Below are 18,888 nucleotides of genomic sequence, written 5' to 3'. Positions count from 1 at the left end.
TACATATATTCAAACACTATTTCACTATTATATGGTGTAGTAGGGATGCACTTCAGTTTCTACACAGCGCCCCCAATATTCGCTATGGAAATCCTCTGTACTAAAAAGGACAGCAGGACAACTGATAAAATAGGGGTAGAAGAATTTGGTTAAAAAAAAGGGTCAGGCCCTTCAAAAAAGAAAACCAGATGGAAGATATTCCTTGCAGATTGCAAATTTAGTTAGGGCTCCTATGAACCTGTTACCAATAAAATATGGAAGATTGTCACTTGGAGCACACTTTCATTGATGAAGTATGATTTTGAACTACTGGGATTCATGATTTCTTTCAGTTTGGACTATTTATACTTTTAGACTTTATATGAATATATTTTCAACAATTTATTTGTCTGCAATATATGAAATGTTTTAGGTAACATAAGAGTTGTTTTTGGATAACTTTTTACACATTTTTTGTATAGAGATTTTTATTGCATTTGATTTAAATTGCATTTGTGGGAATCTTTAGTTCTTTATGTAGTTTTGTGCAGCACATTCATACACATTCTCACACCTTCAGGTGAACTAGGGTGTATGCACCTATAGTTAGCAATATACAAGGTCCCAGATTCAAGAAGCAATTGCGCCTGTGTAACCATAGGTTACGCAGCGCAATTGCTTACTTGCTCCAGGGTTACGAATGCTCCTGATTCAGGAACATCGTAACGCCGACTGCAGCCTAAAATCTGCGTGGCATAAGGCTCTTATGCCACGCAGATTTTAGGCTGCATTCTTGCGTTGACCGCTTTGGTGCGCTCCAATTGTGATCAGAGTATAGTTTGCAAATTGCATACTAACACCGATTCACAATTGTTGCGCGGGCCCTGCGTACGCAAGTTACGTCGTTTCCGTACGGCGTGCTTAGTGTAAGGCTGCTCCTGCTAATAGCAGGCGCAGCCAATGCTAAGGATACCCGGCGTTCCCGCGTCGCGACGTTCGAATTTTACGTTGTTTGCGTAAGTGAATCGTGAATGGCGCTGGACGCCATTCACGTTCACTTTGAAGCAAATGATGTCCTTTGCCGCAATGCACGTCGGGAAAGTTTCCCGACGGAGCATGCGCTTTACGATCGGCGCGGGAACGCGCCTAATTTAAATGATTCCCGCCCCCGGCGGGATCATTTTCATTGCGCGCGCTTACGCCGGGCAATTTTGCCGGCGCGCCCTCGCAATTTACGGAGCTTCTGCTCCGTGAATCGAGGGCAGCTGCGCAAATTTGCGGGGGCGCAGGGCAAAATTGTTGCCCTGTGCCTCCGCAAAAAAAGAGCAAATCTCTTTGAATCTGGGCCAAGGGCTTTATCACAACCTTCAGCTGGTAAACAGTGTAGTGAAAGTTTTCTTTTCTACCTGTTGTAGAAGGAGAACATATCAAGTGAGATGTGTGCTCTGAACTGCTCACAGCCTGTGACTGTTTTTGTTTATACAATACCTCCATCTAGTGGTAAAAATAGGTTTCATTACACTCAATTTGTAAAACAAGCTCTTCAATATAATGATTACCTTAAAGAAAAATATGCTGCTGCAAGATAACGTCCCAATTTAATACATTTAATACAAATGTACTGTAATCTCTAATTTATAGAAATTGATCTGGACATTTGGTCCATTAATCAAACAGTGTAGAATATATAAAAACCATACAGTACAGTGGTGTAGTGAGTAGCACTCTCGCCTAGCAGTAAAAAGGGTTGCTGATTCGAATCCTGACCATGACACTACCTGCCTGGAGTTTGCATGTTCTCCTTGTGCCTGCGTGGGTTTTCTCCCATGCTCCAAAGACATGCTGGTAGGTTAATTGACTTCTGCCTAAAATAGGCCTTAGTATATGAATGTGAGTTAGGGACCTTAGATTGTAAGCTCCTTGAGGGTAGGGACCGATGTGAATGTACATTGTATATGTAAAGTACTGCATAAATTGATGGCGCTGTATAAGTACCTAAATAATAATAATAATACAGTACCTTCCAACGTTTTGAGATGGGAACGAGGGACACCTATTAGTAAAAGTATATAGTACAGTAACAATGGTCACCAGGACAAATAGACAAATAGAGAGAGGGTGAAATTCCCTAGCTGGAACACAAAAATGTAACCTAACACATGCATTGCTAATTTACTAACATACATATCAGTCTGGATGTCACACTACTTCCTCAAACTCAAAACTGAACTCGTAATATTTCCTCCCCCACATACCTCTTTCTCTGACTTCCCTGGCAAAATCGTGGCACATCTATTAACCCGTTCCTGCATGCCAAGGTACTAGGTGTTAACCTGGCCTCTGAACTATCATTTTGGTAGATACATAGTGGGAAACTGTTCTCTCTATACAGTATACAAACCACTCATCTTTTTATAAAGAAAAAGACTATTAACTAAAACCAACACTCCAAATATGCAAGATATTTTTGTTTATAATTCAACCACTAAAGATCAATATACAGTATAGATAGATAGATAGATAGATAGATAGATAGATAGATAGATAGATAGATAGATAGATAGATAGATAGATAGATAGATAGAACACGAGTCTCAAAGGATTGCTGCACTTAAACATGTATTGTTCCGATACATTCAAGCAACGTTGCTTGAATTTAAGTGCAGCAATCCTTTGGACTTTTTGGTTTATATGGTCAGTGGGGGGACCAGATTGCACTACACTGATTACAGACCGGGTGCTGCTTTCCTTAACCTCATTAGGGGGTTATTTACGAAAGGCAAATCCACTTTGCACTACCAGTGCACTGCAAGTACACTTGAAAGTGCACTTGAAAGTGCAATCGCTGTAGATCGCTGTAAATTTGAGGGGAAGCTCTGAAATGAGGGGAAGCTCTGCTGATTTTATCATCCAATCATGTGCAAGCTAAATGCTGTTTTTTATTTTCCTTGCATGTCCCCCTCAGATCTACAGCGACTGCAAATCCAAGTGTACTTGCAGTGCACTTGTAGTGCAGAGTGGATTTGCCTTTCGTAAATAACCCCCATTGAGTATCTATATATAGTGAATATAATAAGTCTCTTCCACTTATTGGGGTTGATTTACTAAAACTGGAGCACTCAGAATCTGGTGCAGCTCCGCATGGTAGCCAATCACATTCTAACTTCAGCTTGTTCAATTAGACTTTGTCAATAAAACCTGGAAGCTGGTTGGTTTCTTTGCAGAGCTGCACCAGATTTTGCTCTCTAAAGTTTTAGTAAATCAGCCCCAGAATGTCTTGTCACCACTGGGAGGTATGCATGAAAAGGCAAGCAGGTCAACACGAAAAAGGAGTCAACTTTTTATATTTCACTTTCAAAATACATAACTTATTCCCAAACTATATTTCTTAAACAATCTATAAATATTCCTTTCTTCAGATCCACTTGTACTCATCCCATACACTACTGCAAGATTTTTGTTTCTCTTTGGAATAACTAAATTTCAAATGTTCAAATCTTTTTCATTACATTTTCTATTTCTTTTCCCTCTTTGCCTTTATCAATAACCATACCACTACGACAAATCATTGCACCACCTCTTTTGGGCAGGGTCCTATTATTTTATTTTCCCTATTTTGTGTGTTGTGTACAGAGAATTATGGGGGTTTAAAAAAGTAAAGATAATGATTATAACTATTGAGCTACTATACTGAGATGAAGAGTACACAATACATCAATTTTTGTAACTGCATTTGTTATGTCTTTATGTTGCAGCATCTTCATTTGGGGATCCACACTTTATCACTTCTGATGGGTCTAATTTCACTTTTAAGGGTAGAGGTGAATACATATTGATTGAATCCACTAATCATTTACTGAAGATTCAAGGCCGCACTCAGGCTGCTAGGTTTGAAAATGGTAAGTGTTTGCCACCTGATATAATATTTGACTGATTTTAAATTACTCTGTTGTCAGTATAATGCTTCTCAGGCCTACAGAATCACAAAAGGTTTAAAGTGGATGTAAACCCTCACATATAACCTGTGAAGTGAACAGACTCAGATGATACACATAGATAAAACAAATCCTCCTACATAAGTTTTATTTGTATATCTGCAAAACCTCTCTTCTCTACTTCCATTCAAAATGCAGACTTTAGATACACACCTTCATCTGTCAGTATCACAGAGGAAGCTGCAGTTAGAGCTCTTGTACAATGTGTGGAAGCTGATAGAAATAAGCGGACACCCCCCCGTCACACAGGAATGACGGAACATGCAGAGATGTGTTGTGAATAGACAATCTGTGTGGTGAGCTCTCCTCCACCATCAAAAATGTATCTTATGTGCCAGGAAAACTTCTCAGAAGTCACACATGCTGTTAACGGAGGAACAAAGCATCAGGGAGAAATGACACTTAGAGCGTTGAAGGGAGATTTGTAAACACTACAGATATATGTACTTTGTTCAGATTTCATGACCACTTAACCTCCTTGGTGTCCCCGAGCGTGACTCGGGGTGGTTTTTCCATGCTATTATCGGTATCCCCGAGTCACACTCGTGGTAGATGTGCAGAGCGTGCAGCGGCGCGGCTTACCTTCTCGCTGAATCCACAGGCATGGTTTACTTACCTTGTCCCTGGATCCAGCGATGCATCCCCTCTGTGTGAGCGAGTCCTCACTCGATTCACAGTGTCCCTGTGTGCCGCCGATCTCCGTTCCCTGCGACGTTATGACGCACGGGGCGGAGAACGGCGCCAAATTCAAAAAAGTAAACAAACACATTACATACAGTATACTGTAATCTTATAGATTACAGTACTCTATGTAAAAAATACACACCCCCCTTGTCCCTAGTGGTCTGCCCAGTGTCCTACATGTACTTTTATATAATAAAAACTGTTCTTTCTGCCTGCAAACTGTAGATTGTCCATAGCAACCAAAAGTGTCCCTTTATGTCAAAAATGGTTTTAGAGCAGCTAGAAAACAGCGATAATAAATTATAATCACTTGCAGAATTGTGCGATAGCGATTTGTGGGGAAATTCGTCATAAAAAAAAAAAGGTAATGACAGCGACAATTCTGCAACTGAGCAAATTTCAGTGATTTTGAGTTGATTACATTATTGAATAATTTGTATTATAATTATATTATTATTTGTTATAATTATTTATAATTATTTATTATATAATAATTTATAATTTTGTTTTTAAAAAAAAATCATACCCGGGATGCCTACTAGACTCTTGTTTGGTCAGATTTAAATGAGTTATTCCTAAGAATTGCAGGCCTACAGTATAAAACGCTAAATTTCCTTGCAAATAATTGTACCGCTTTTGGTACGTAATTCCAGACAGAATCATACCGCCAGGGAGGTTAAAGGGATGGCCAAATCTGGACTAACCCTACTACCTGAGGTACTAACAGAAGCTTCTGTACTATAATAATGCTATTAATTTTAGGGCTGTGGAAATTAACTATTAATTCATCGATTAATCTTACATTTTTTTGATCGATCAAAATTATTTTGATTGGTACTCACCTCTCCGCCGACTTCTGGGCCTTCAGGAATTCTGTTTGAGATCCGGTGACGTCACGGACAATTAATCTAAATTAGTAGATTTACCCCCAAAAAATGATGTGCTTGGCCCTACTTAAAAAAGTTACCGGTATATGGAATTCTGACTTGCCAGTAGGATGCTACATTTTAAAAGTCTCTGATCAGCAGGTCAATGTAACCATTTTTAGGAGTGAAGGTATTGTCAACATCTGGACATTTTGCTCTACCTGATATAGGTATGTTTCCTATTATTCTGCAGGTTCTTTTACTTCAGTAACTGGCTTTTCCTCTGTGGCTATGCAAGAGGAAAGTTCAGATTTGATAGAGGTACGTCTAGCAGAAGACTCCAAAACTCTGGAGGTTCTCCTAAATCAGGAAGTCCTTCACCTTGATCGAACCTGGTTGGACCTGAAGGGTGAGTGCTCCAGCAGACTTGCTTTATTAGTCTGACAAATGTTGTTTATGTCATTATAATCAGCAGAACTCTACAGTGAAGTAGAACATAGAATTTACTGGCGTGCAACCTCCCTAACTCTGGATAAAATCATATATCTCTAGCCAAGGTTTAACATAAAATATCTATAAAATATCTGGTCTAAGTATTGTACATAGGTAAAACCTAGTTGTTATAAAATATTTTAGTATAGTTTTCAATCTAGTATAATCTTAGACATTGCTAAACATATACATAGTACATTAATTTACAACCAGTCATTATTTTTAACTTTGATATAAATATAGATGTGTGGTATTGTACATACACTATTAATGGGAAATCATGTTCACTTTCTCACTACAGCTTTTTGCTGAACAATGGTGTCCTGGTTATTTTTAATCTATATATAATCCGATTTTTAGCCAAACTTACTTTAATGTATTTTGTGCTGGATGTATTTTTTACAACGACTTTCACCAAGCTTTTTGTCAAATAATGACAACATGGATTATGCAGTCAACAAACATATCTCGATATACATTGATTGGCAGTAAGATAGTAAGATAACCTGATATTTTTTAATGTTTGTGTTAGGCCTCGTACACACGACCGAGGAACTAGGCGGGCGAAACACATCGTTTTCCTCGTCAAGTTCTTGTTAAGCCTCATACACACGACCGAGAAACTCGACAGGCGAAACACATCGGTTTGCTCGTCGAGTTCCTTGTTAGGCTGTTGAGGATCTCGGCGAGCCAAATTTCCCCATTCCTGTCGAGGAAAAAGAAGACATGCTCTCTTTTTGGCTCGACGAGATCCTCGACAGTTTCCTTGTCGAAAAGTGTACACACGACCGATTTCCTCAGCAAAAAAAAAATACCAGCAAGTTTCTTGCTGGTTTTTGCCGAGAAACTCAGTCGTGTGTATGAGGCTTTAGGCTTGTCGAGGAACTTGACGAGCCAATTTTCTCCATTCCCACCGAGGAAAAAGAGAACATGCTCTCTTTTTGGCTCGACAAGTTCGACAGTTTCCTCAATGAAAAATGTACACACGACCAGTTTCCTTGGCAAAAAAAACTCTCCCACCAAGTTTCTTGATGGATTCTGCTGAGGAAACTGGTCGTGTGTACAAGGCCTTACTGAAAGGTAGGTAAATGTGGTGGTAACTGTCACATGAAAGGCCAACATAAGTACCATGCTTATCCTCATTTTTTGGGAACACAGTAAAACCTTGGTTTGAAAGCGTTTTGCAAGACAAGCTAATTGTTTTTATAAATCTTGACTTGATATACAAGCGATGTCTTGATATACAAGAAGCGTCAAGTATAAAAGACAAGAGAGGCGCTGCTAAGTGTAGCAAAATGGTTACATTTAATGAAAGTACAACATTTAGCAACTCAAATTTTTGATGATTAAAACAGGCACATCTAAGTATGCAGGCATCTGGGGTAAAGCTGTCCACATAGACCGCCCTCCGCACCACCATCAATGTCATCCCGTCCACACTGTGCTCCACGAGCGCTTCAAGCCTCACTTTCAGATCGCTCTACTGCAGGGTAGTCTTCCCGTTCACGGTTGCAGACTGACAGCGGTGAGAGCCAGCAGTGCAGAGGACGGTCTATGTGGATAGCTTTACTTAGATATGCCTGTTTTAATCATCAAAAATTTGAGTTGCTAAATGTTGTACTTTCATTAAATGTAACCATATTGCTACACTTAGAAGCACCTCTCTTGTCTTTAACCACTTAAGGACCGCCTCCTGCATATATACGTCGGCAGAATGGCACGGATGGGCACAGGCACGTACCTGTACGTCCCCTTTAAGTGCCCAGCCGTGGGTCGCGCGCGCCCACGACCCGGTCCGAGGCTCCGTGACCGCGGGACCTGATCGCCGCCGGTGTCCCATGATCGGTCACAGGAGCTGAAGAACGGAGAGGGGTGTGTGTAAACACACCTTCCCCGTTCTTCACAGTGTCCGCTTCATTGATCGTGTGTTCCCTGATATAGGGAAACGAGATCAGCCCCGCCCCCCTACAGTTGGAAAAACATATGAGGTCACACATAACCCCTACAGCGCCCCCTAGTGGTTAACTGCTGTGAAAATTACAATGGTCCCTAAAATGTGTCAAAATTGTCCAATGTGCCTGCCATAATGTCGCAGTCACGAAAAAAATCGCTGATCGCCGCCATTAGTAGTAAAAAAAAAATATTAATAAAAATGTCATAAATCTATCCCCTATTTTGTAAACGCTATAAATTTTGCACAAACCAATCGTTAAACGCTTATTGTGATTTTTTTTACCAAAAAGATTGGACATTTCCTGACTTATTAATATCCAGTCTACATTAAGTGTCTTCATTTGAATTTGAATTTTAATCTCAATATTTTCATGTCTTTTTGCACAGGGTCACATTTACTGGGTTTACAAAATAAAGGAATTGTGTAGTTGACCCCACTATTCTCCCTAACCCTTCTAGATCGTGCCATAGCATTCATCTTTTCTTCTACCTTGTTCCTGTAGTAAGAAGCTTTATTCCTCCCTGTGATATCATTACCAAGCTTGGAAAAGCTTTGCATGGTCAGTTACTGGTAATTCATTACCTACTGAGCTCATTTTACCTATACACAGTGGGCCAGATCCACAAAAGGGATACGCAGGCGTATCTACTGAAACGCCGTCGTATCCCTGTTTCTATCTATGCGGCTGATTCACAGAATCAGTTACGCATAGATATTCCTAAGATCCGGCAGGTGTAATACTTTTACACTGTCGGATCTTAGGATGCAGTACCTCGGCCGCCGCTGGGGGCATTTCTCGTCGAAATTCCGCGTCGGGTATGCAAATTACCACTTACGGAGATCCACGAAGCTTTTTCCCTTCGTTTTTTTTCCGTAAGTGTTAGTTTGCCGTCGCAAAATTAGGGCTACTTTTACAAAGTGTAAACTTCGTACACCATGTAAAAGTAGACCCTTCTTTCCTGCGACGCTGTCAAATTTTTTTTTAATTTTTTGTTTCCCGCCGCAACTCTTTTTTTTTTCTTTTACGCCCGTCGCGATTTTCAAAACTCGGAGCAACATAACTTCGCGCAAAGCACGTCGGGAAAATCGTGTCTGGAGCATGCGCAGTACGTCCGGCGCGGGAGCGCGCCTAATTTAAATGGGACTCGCCCCATTAGATTGGGCACGCCTTGCGCCGGACAAATTTAATTTACACCGCTGCAAATTTCTAGGTAAGTGCTTTGTGGATCGGGCACTTAGGTAGAGATTTTGCGGCGGTGTAACTTAAATCCGAATATTTAAGTTGCGCCCGCTGTACGTGGATCTGGCTCTGTGTGTGGACATACTCTTGGGAGTCAATGCACCAGCACTGACTGGGATTTGAATGCAGGCAGAGGTAATGCATTGTCATGTCAACCAGGAAGTTGGAAGCTCACTGGATTGTTTTTGGCAGGCATTGTTATGTATTTGTTGCATTTTTAAAGAGAAAAAAACATAGATAAATGTGTATGTATTTCAGAAGTGTACTGGAAATATACTTTAACTCAGTGGGGTTGATTTACTAAAGGTAAATACACTGTTCACTTTGCAAGGGCAGCTGCACTCTGCATTTTCCTTTCCTCAGAACTTAGTGAAGGCGATGAATCCTCACATTACAAAGAATACCAAATCACAAGCAAGGGAAATAAACAAAAAAAAAAAGCTTCACCTCATTCATTAAGCTCTGGGGATAATTTACTTTCAGAATTCAACAGCATTTGCTAAATTAATAATCTATTTGCCTTTACTAAGCCAACCCAAGTGCCTTTAAATGTATTATTGCATATCTTTAAAACAGCAACAGCCATTGACGAGAAAAGAAAAAATAATATGTATATCTGTATTTCCCAAAGGGGTATTTTTATTTGCTGGCTCTAATCAAAGTATAACAGCAATGTTTTCCTCTGGAGCTGGAGTGGAAGTAAGAGGAGAAGAAGGGTTCATAAGCATTAATGCTCTTCTACCTCATGAGTTTATGAATAAAACACAAGGACTTATGGGAAATATGAACAATGATGCTACAGATGATTTTACATTCAGAAATGGAACTAGTTTGCCAACTAATGCCAGCCCTGAGGAGTTTTTCCAGCTTGGCGCCAACTGTAAGTAATGGTCACATTAGAAGTAACTTTAGCTATGTGTGATATAAGCAATTTTCATCATGTTCGAAAGGGCTGGAGAAAATACATTGTTTTTCAATAGGTATTGTTCACACCAATGTTTTGTTCAGGGCATTGAAAAAAAAAAAAAAAAACATTTTTATTGCATTATGTTTTTTTCTTTTTTTTTTTCTTTTTCAAAGTGGGCCCACCAGTAACATTAGAATTTACATTGACTGAGTTATAATTGGGCCGGCACCTTAGTCTTAAGCCCCATACACACTATGGGTCAGATTCACATAGGAGAGCGGCGGCGTAACATATCGTAGATACGTTACACCGCCGCAATTTTTCATCGCAAGTGCCTGATTCACCAACCACTTGCAATGAAAACCTACGCCGGCGGCCTCCGGCGCAAGGCGGGCCAATTTAAATGGGCGTGTGCCATTTAAATTAGACGCGCTCCCGCGCCGGACCTACCGCGCATGCTCCGTTTCCGAACTCCCGTCGTGCTTTGCGCGCCGTGACATAATTTTTTCAAACGGCGACGCGCGTAGCGTAATTCCGTATTCCCGGACGGCTTACGCAAACGACGTTGATTTTTAAATTTCGACGCGGGAACGACGGCCATACTTTAGACAGAAATACACTTGCTGACTAAAGTTAGGGCAGCTAAAACGACGACTAACTTTGCGAAGGGAAACTAGACTAGCGGCGACGTAGTGAACACGAAAATCCATCGTGAATCGCCGTAACTCCTAATTTGCATACCCGACGCTGGTTTACGACGCGAACTCCCCCCAGCGGCGGCCGCGGTATTGCATCCTAAGATCCGACAGTGTAAAACAATTACACCTGTCGGATCTTCTGGCCATCTATGCGTAACTGATTCTATGAATCAGTCGCATAGATAGAAACAGAGATACGACGGCGTATCAGCAGATACGCCTTCGTATCTCCACTGTGAATCTGGCCCTATCAGTTTTCCTGCAGGTTTTTCTCTTCAGGTTTACCAAAACCATGTAGTGCAAGGACCTGTCTGATTGCATACAAATTGAAACTCTTGAGGTTTGACCTCATACAGTATTAGATGGTTTTGGTAAACCTGAAGAGAAAAACCTGCAGGAAAAACTGATAGTGTGTATGGGGCTTTAGCAGTAAAAAGTAACACAGGACAAAAACCTGAATAAAGATGGTTCTAGTTGTCAGAGAAAGACGGAAAATGAAAGCAAGTTTATACTACAACTCTTTGAATTACACTTGCTCATTACTTAACATATATGCAGTTAAAGAAGCAATGCAGGCACATATTATACAAAATGCAGTTTATGCAGTTATGTATTCCTTGTAACCAAATAAATGTATTTTAAATGTAGAGAGCATAAGCACCTGAATTTGGCTTAATATCATCCTCTTTTAATCCCCTCTATAGTGGCATTAATGGCCCGTACACACGATCCGAATATCGGACGAAAACGATCGTCCGAGGAAGAATCGTACGATTTTCGATTCGTGTGTACACTACTTTCGAGAGCCGATCACGACAGTTCATCTCGGACAAGCACAAAAATTTTCCTCGTACGATGCAAGATCGTACGATTTTCGTTTAGGCAGTATAGTTGTCGTTCAAAGATACAATACAAATACATTACAACACATGACATCACTTCCAATTTTTCTTTTCTGTCGTACGAGAATTTTCGTGACTTTAATAACCTATTCAATTTCTACTTGCGACTATTAAGTGAAAAAAGTTGTACGATCTGTCGTACGATATTCGGATTGTGTGTACGGCCCATTAAACTGAGAGAGGTACGTGAAGCACTAAGAGCCAATCATTTATGTTAAATGTATATGTACAAGCTTACAGAAGGAGAAATCAAATAAAAAAAAAAAAAGGGATGGGCTGCCACTGCTCAGTCGCTATTCAATAACAAGCTGGAAGCAGTGAGATGATCTAGCTTTTTTGCAAGTAATTGTTTTTTAAAAAAAAGAAAACTTTACAAACATGTCATATTTGCAGCCCCAAAATTCCTCTTCTGGGGTCCCCCAAGAGCGTACTACGGTTTCTATGAATAAAAACCTGATCTATGAATGGAGAACAGATGGATGGTTGAAAGGTCCACCTTTCATAGATCATGTTTCATTCATAGAAGTTGTCTTACAGAATGTGAATGGAGGAGCTGGGCTGGGCATAGCAGGGCACTCTTGATGACTGCCTGTCACAGCTCCCTTAGGCTGCATTCACACCTAGGCGTAGGCGATTTGCGGCGTTTACCACGATTTGCCGCGACAAATTTCGGCGTGTTTTACCGCGATTTTCGCTGGAGGGGTGATTACACTTTGTGTAATATGGCCGAACGCCGAAGACCCCTGAAAAAAAGGGTCAGGGACTTGTTTTGAGCTTCAGGCGTTTCGGCGTTCGGCGTGGACATGTGAACCATCTCCATAGCCGACAATGTTAAATCACCCCTCCAGTGTATTGCAGGCTGCAATAGCGGCGGGCGGCGGGCGTGAAAACGCCTAGGTGTGAATGGAGCCTTAGTTCTATTAACCAAAAGATTGTGACGGTAGGGGGACATCGGAAGATGAAGATCCTTAGGAAAGCAGGATCCAGCAGCACAAGGGACACATAAGATCAATAGTAATTAATGTCTTGTATGCAAATGTTTGTTTTTTATTTTGACTAAACTTAGTCTTTAAATTGACTACAGTATTTTTTTTTCTTCTCAGCTATAATGAACAAAAATCGTCAATGGCTTTGTTAGCATGGCCTTCCCCCATACATCAATCCATACAGTATATCAGTATTTAAATACACAAATGGATTAGTCACACCATACCTGTGTTGAAAGAGAAACTACAGTTTATTGTGTTTTTTTATTTGTGGATTATTGATGGCTTGGGTGCACAACATAAAAGTTAAAATAAAGTGGTAACATTTTTCATTTGTTTATATTGTCTCTTTTTTTTCAGGGCAAGTGACCAGTGACAGCTCCCTCTTCACCTATGATTCAAAGTTCCTATTAGATAACTATCAGGTTAAACATGACCATGATTTTTTACCCACATTTTCAGTCCAAGAAGATCCTAATGACCAATTTACAAAAGACGTGATTAAAATGTGTGGAAATGATCGTTTCTGTAGATTTGATGCTCTTACCACAAGATCCCTTAGGGTTGGAAATGCAACAAAATTATCACATGACAATCACCAAAAATTGGTCCAGGTTCTGCAACCAGGTAGGACAATAAAAATAATTTAATGGGTCTGGAAAATGTGTTTATCAGCATATTTTAGAGTATACAGTACATCTCAATATAATACAATAAATCACAATACTCCCTTATATCATACTGGAATTTCATTGAAATTAAAGTATTTATATAGCCCCTACGGTTTTAACATACACAATTACACATACACAAAAAGCAATTTCTTCACAACAGCAAAATAATGTTAGATACTCGTGAATAGTTTTCATTGGAAGCTTGAGTGTAGGGAATGTTCCAAATAGCCTCCCATGCTGAGACTTGATTCCACATATTTTAATAGAGAGTTTCATAAGTTTTTTCATAAAATGAATGATTAACGTTGAGGGCAGTGACGCATATAATACCCATCATCATATAAGTTGTTATTATTAACTGAATATCATCTTTGCTTTCTCTCAGTGGTGTCATGCGGCTGGTTAGAACCCCCAAAGAATGGAAAGAAGGAGGGAACAAGCTACTTGGTTAACTCTCAAGTTAAAATCATCTGTAACAAAGGATACGTGTTAAAGGGTTCCTCTTCACGCACATGTCAGCAAGATGGCACATGGAATGGGCAGACCAGTCAGTGTGTAAATGGTAAGTGTTCTGTTGCCTTTGCTTTGTTCTAACTACTGTAGGAGTCTGGTGGTCAACTCTTATGCCGCGTACACACGACCGTTTTTCGGGATGTAAAAAATGTCATTTTTTTTTTATGTCATTAAAAACGATCGTGTGTGGCCTCCAGAGCATTTTTTTAACGACATAAAAAATGGCCATTAAAAATTTAGAACATGCTCTAAATGTTCATGTCGTTTTTAACGTTGACGTTTTTAACGTCGTAAAAAATGGTTGTGTGTGGGCTTTAACGACGTGAAAAAAGCGCATGCTCAGAAGCAACTTATGAGACGGGAGCGCTCGTTCTGGTAAAACTAGCATTCGTAATTGAGATAGCACATTCATCACGCTGTAACAGACTGAAAAGCACGAAGACTGAAAAGCGTGAATGGTCTCTCAAAGTTTTACTAACACAAAATCAGCAAAAGCAGCCCCAAGGGTGGCGCTATCCGAACGGAACTTCCCCTTTGCTTTGCTAGAGCATTTTTTTTTCACGATCGTGTGTAGGCAAGGCCGGCTTAACAATAATCGGGTTGAAAAAAACGTTGTTTTTTCTAGACCAATAAAAACGGTCATGTGTACGCGGCATTATGCATAAAAAATGGCCATACATAATGGGACCCATTTATAAGCCACAAGAGAAATGGGTAAGTAAAGTGCAGCACTGGCTTACATCAACAGCAAATGCAATAGCAGATCTACAATTTGAATTCTACAATATGTTTCAGTCAGGAATTGCTGTGAAATTGTGTCAAAATCAATGATTAACTTCTTATAAGGATTTCTTGACTTTCTCTGAAATTACAAAGTTTGTTTTTTTGAGGGGTGTTCAACTCAAACTCAATACTCCTCTTGGTACTTTTTACACAGGCCACCTTTGTCACTATTCATATTGTATAACAATCTCTCTTAGTGTATGGCCAGCTTAAGGAACCTTTGTATTCAGTGTATTCATGCTTACCTTATTACATTTAGAAACAATGAATATTAACTTGCACACAATCATTTGGAGTCTTGGGATATTGGGCTTCTGCAAGTTTCTTGATCTTACACAAAGCAAAATTGTCACTTCTAAACCTAAAACAACAACATTGTTGAAATGTGTGGATATTAATTTTGCTCATGTTGGATGTGAAGGGACATGAGACAAGAAAACAATGTGAGATCTTCTTCCTCAAATACATTATCCCTCCTCCTCACTACCTCTCCTCTGGTCCTCTGCACGAATATCACTTTTTATTTACTTACCTTTATTTTTTAAGAAATTTTCTGGCCACACCACTCCTTGCAAATCATTCACCTAGTGAGGCAAATGATCTGCACTGTCCTCCTTTTGTTTCCTGGGATATGCATGTCACATATACCAGAAGGCAAACCCTTCCATTCAGCAAAGAAGGAGGGTGGGCCTAGATGCGCATCATCAGCCAAGCCTGGAACAACCGGCAGGCTCTTGACATCGCACCAAAATATGGCGGTGCTCGACAGAGTGCTCCCAGAAGAGAATAGGTTCTCAGCTGGACAACGCTGGATCTGCTGGGTGGATGAGTATCCGAAATGTGCAGAACTTGTAACCAAATAGGTAGGGGTTCAAAAAATGCGAAGGGAGGGTGAAAATCTGCTTTAAGCATCTTTCTGGTATGATGTACTTGAATCACACCCGAGGATTCCCTTTATCTGAGCTTGCAGTGCAGATGAACCCATAAAATGCAAATCTGTACTTTGTTTTTGTTTTGTTTTTTCACTATCACACAGAGTTTAAGTAATAAATTATTAACCCCTTCATGACAGAATGTCAAACAAATCTTAATTTCTGAACACAGCTTTGCAACTTTGAATTGTTAGGCCCCATACACACGGTCGGACCAAACCGACGAGACTGGCCCGTCGGACCGTTTTCATCGGTTCACCTCTGAAGTGGCCGTACGGCCTGATATGTGTATACACCATCAGTCCAAAATCCGATCGGGTCAGAACGCGGTGACGTCAAACACACGACGTGCTGAATAAAACTAAGTTCAATTCTTCCAAGCATGCGCCGACTTGATTCTGAGCATGCGCAGGTTTTGAACTGATGCTTTTCTGTACTAACCATCGGTTTGGTCCGATGGGGCAGCGGTCCATCGGTTCGGTTTTGAAGCATGTTTAGCAATTTTGGACCGAAGGAAACTAGACCGATAGCCTATACACACGGTCGGTTTGGTCCGATGAAAATGAACTTTGGTTCATTCTCATCGGACCAAACCGTCTGTGTGTACGGGGCCTTAGTGAAATTGTACACAACTACTTAGTGTATGCAGGAGAATCATACCTTGTTTTTCTCAAGACATGATTAGTAGTTTCTGTTGCCATTATGATTTAAAAAGAGTAAACAAAGTTGATTGATAATAAATGGCTTCAGCCAAACAAAAACCACGAGTGAAAGAAAGGTTTTTGTGTTATCATTCATATTCTCAAAAAAATTGCCAAGAAATCATAAATTCTGCCAGGGTATGTAAACTTATGAGCACAGCTGTATATGTGGCTACACAGGATTAAGACCCATTTGAGGCTGCATGTGAGGCTGCATATAAGTATGCTCGGTGGGAAGGGGTTCATATGTTTTCATTGTCAATGGATCTGTGCTTTTGTATTTGTACATTTTATGCTATAAAAATTATTCTTCACAACATTTAAAACATTTAACTCCAGGTAAAATACACATACGATAATACCCTGGATTCTGAGTAATGTGTGTTTCGCAATATGAGCTATTATTTTTTTTAAATCCTGACTTATCTGGGGTGTGCAGTACCACATTTGGCCAGAGGTCCGGGGGGGGGGGGCGGTGACACTCAATGCTGTGCGTGGACACTTGGAAACACTCAGAAACACTCCGTTCTTGAGTGTCTTGGAGCCTCTCTAAATTGTCTTCACGTGCATCCGAGCGGTCTCCAAGTGTTTCCGCATGTCTCCTGGGCCCCCCACCTCTGGCCACATGCGGTATTGCATACAATAGCAGTCACTGTGGAACTAATTATCTGAGTTTCCATTGACTCCTATGGGGAAACTCGCTTTAATATATGAGTGCTTTGGATTATAAGCATTCTTCTGGAATGAATTATGCTCGTAAACCAAGATACCACTGTATTAAACTGCAACTTTCAAATAGTTCCAAATTGATTACGAAATTAATACATTTAGTTTCAATTACAGTAATTTATGCTTAGATTATCTATCTGTCTGTCTGTCTGTCTGGCTATCTATCTACAGTTCTGCTCATAAGTTTACATACCCTGGTAGAATTTATGATTTCTTGGCCATTTTGTATGAGAATATGAATGATAAACTTTTCTTTCACTCATGGTTAGTGTTTGGCTGAAGCCATTTATTATCAATCAACTGTGTTTACTCTTTTTAAATCATAATGACAACAGAAACTACCCAAATGACCCCGATCAAAAGTTTGCATACCCCAGTTCTTAACCTTCTTAGCGGTATTCCCGAGTGTGGCTCGGGGTGAATTTTCCATACCAAGAGCGGTAACCCCCGAGCCATTCAGTCTCGTAGCCATAACCGGAAGTGAGAAGAAATCCCTGGTTGTCACCAGGCTCACCAGTACTAGTATCCCCACTGGAAAATTTCCCCTCTATTCCTGTTCTGCGGACAAACCAAAACTTGGGATTTTCTTTTACTTTCATGTTTACCAGTAAACATGACAGACAGTGTAAATCTCCCTATTAGGAGCACAGAAAGAAATTTTTTAAAAACTTACTAGATGTTCGAATCCCTCTTCACATTATCCAAAAACTAAAACAATTGTCTTTAGTTATTTTTTGTTACTTTGTTTATCTTTTAATATTTCTGAGTCACTAACCCAGAAAAGTATGAAGAAAGTGAAATCAGACTGAAATTAAAACTCCTGATCTGCCTACTTATTCCAGGTCAGTAACTCAGGACATGTAAGCCAGGCATCTAGCATTTTATAAAAGAAAGGTCAGCAATGGTAGTCTCCATATTTATCTTGGCACCGGTTCCACTTGGCTGTACATGGATTAGCTTCTGATGAACCCTAGATCACAGGGGAAATTACTGTAATCCTTTATAATCACAACAAAAATATGTAGATCCCACTGTTTGCTTACTGTGGATACAAGCACAGGCATGTATCTCACAGGCCACAGAGTTAGTCAGGATTGTGAGAGTAGAGATATAGTAATAACTGTTAATGTCAATATTTAATCTTGGACTAAATTAATAAATATTCCAGATATTAGTAGGTGTATTTTTATGTGCTAAGTACAAATAAACAAGGAAAACTACTTCTATGCCATTGATTAGCAGCAAAGCGGAGACTTAAAAATCTACCTCCTTAGCAGGGCTGGACTGGGACAAAAATTTGGCCCAGGACTTCATCCAGACTGGCCCACTTTAATTTAAAAAAATGCTGCCCACCCCGCTTAAAAAAAAATCACGCCCAACAAAAGGACCCTACATTATATATCATGAGAGGGTGGGAGAGAGAGAGAGAGAGAGAGAGAGAGAAAGGGGGGGTGAGTGTGAGAGAGGGAGTGAGTATTGGACCCCTTTCACACTGAGGCGTTTTCAGGCGCTTTTGGGCTAAAAATAGCACATGTAAAGCACCTGAAAAACGGCTCCCCTGAAGTCCCAGTGTGAAAGCCAGAGTGCCTTCACACTGGGGCGCTGCGCAGGTTGGGCATTAAAAAAAGTCCTGCAAGCAGCTTCATTTGTGACGGTGGAGGAGCAGTGTATACACCGCTCCTGCCCATTGAAATGAATGGCCACCGCTGCTGAAGCGTCTGCAAAGCACTTCGGCAGCAGCGCTACATGGGAGCATTTAACCCTTGATTTGGTCGCTAGTGGGGGTTAAAGGCGCCTGCTAGAGGCGAAATAGCGCTGCTAAAGTGACAGTAAAGTGCCGCTAAAACTAGCAG

At 40.4% G+C, this 18,888-nt stretch overlaps 1 protein-coding gene across 2 annotated transcripts in view; it reads left to right on the top strand.

The window, feature by feature from the left end:
* Window positions 1-18,888, top strand: part of SUSD2 (sushi domain containing 2) — a 320,283-nt gene that overhangs the window by 193,148 nt on the left and 108,247 nt on the right. For both annotated transcript variants that reach the window (XM_040345523.1, XM_040345532.1), the window contains exons 21-25: window positions 3,735-3,878; window positions 5,778-5,933; window positions 9,842-10,090; window positions 13,064-13,330; window positions 13,763-13,939. In XM_040345523.1, the coding sequence (XP_040201457.1) occupies window positions 3,735-3,878; window positions 5,778-5,933; window positions 9,842-10,090; window positions 13,064-13,330; window positions 13,763-13,939 (993 nt within the window). The remainder of the gene's footprint in view (window positions 1-3,734; window positions 3,879-5,777; window positions 5,934-9,841; window positions 10,091-13,063; window positions 13,331-13,762; window positions 13,940-18,888) is intronic.

The sequence above is a fragment of the Rana temporaria genome, chromosome 1 (assembly GCF_905171775.1).
Source record: "Rana temporaria chromosome 1, aRanTem1.1, whole genome shotgun sequence".
Classification (NCBI taxonomy): domain Eukaryota; kingdom Metazoa; phylum Chordata; class Amphibia; order Anura; family Ranidae; genus Rana; species Rana temporaria.
The sequence above is the reverse complement of the archived record's forward strand: the minus strand, read 5'-3'. Positions and strand labels throughout refer to the sequence as shown.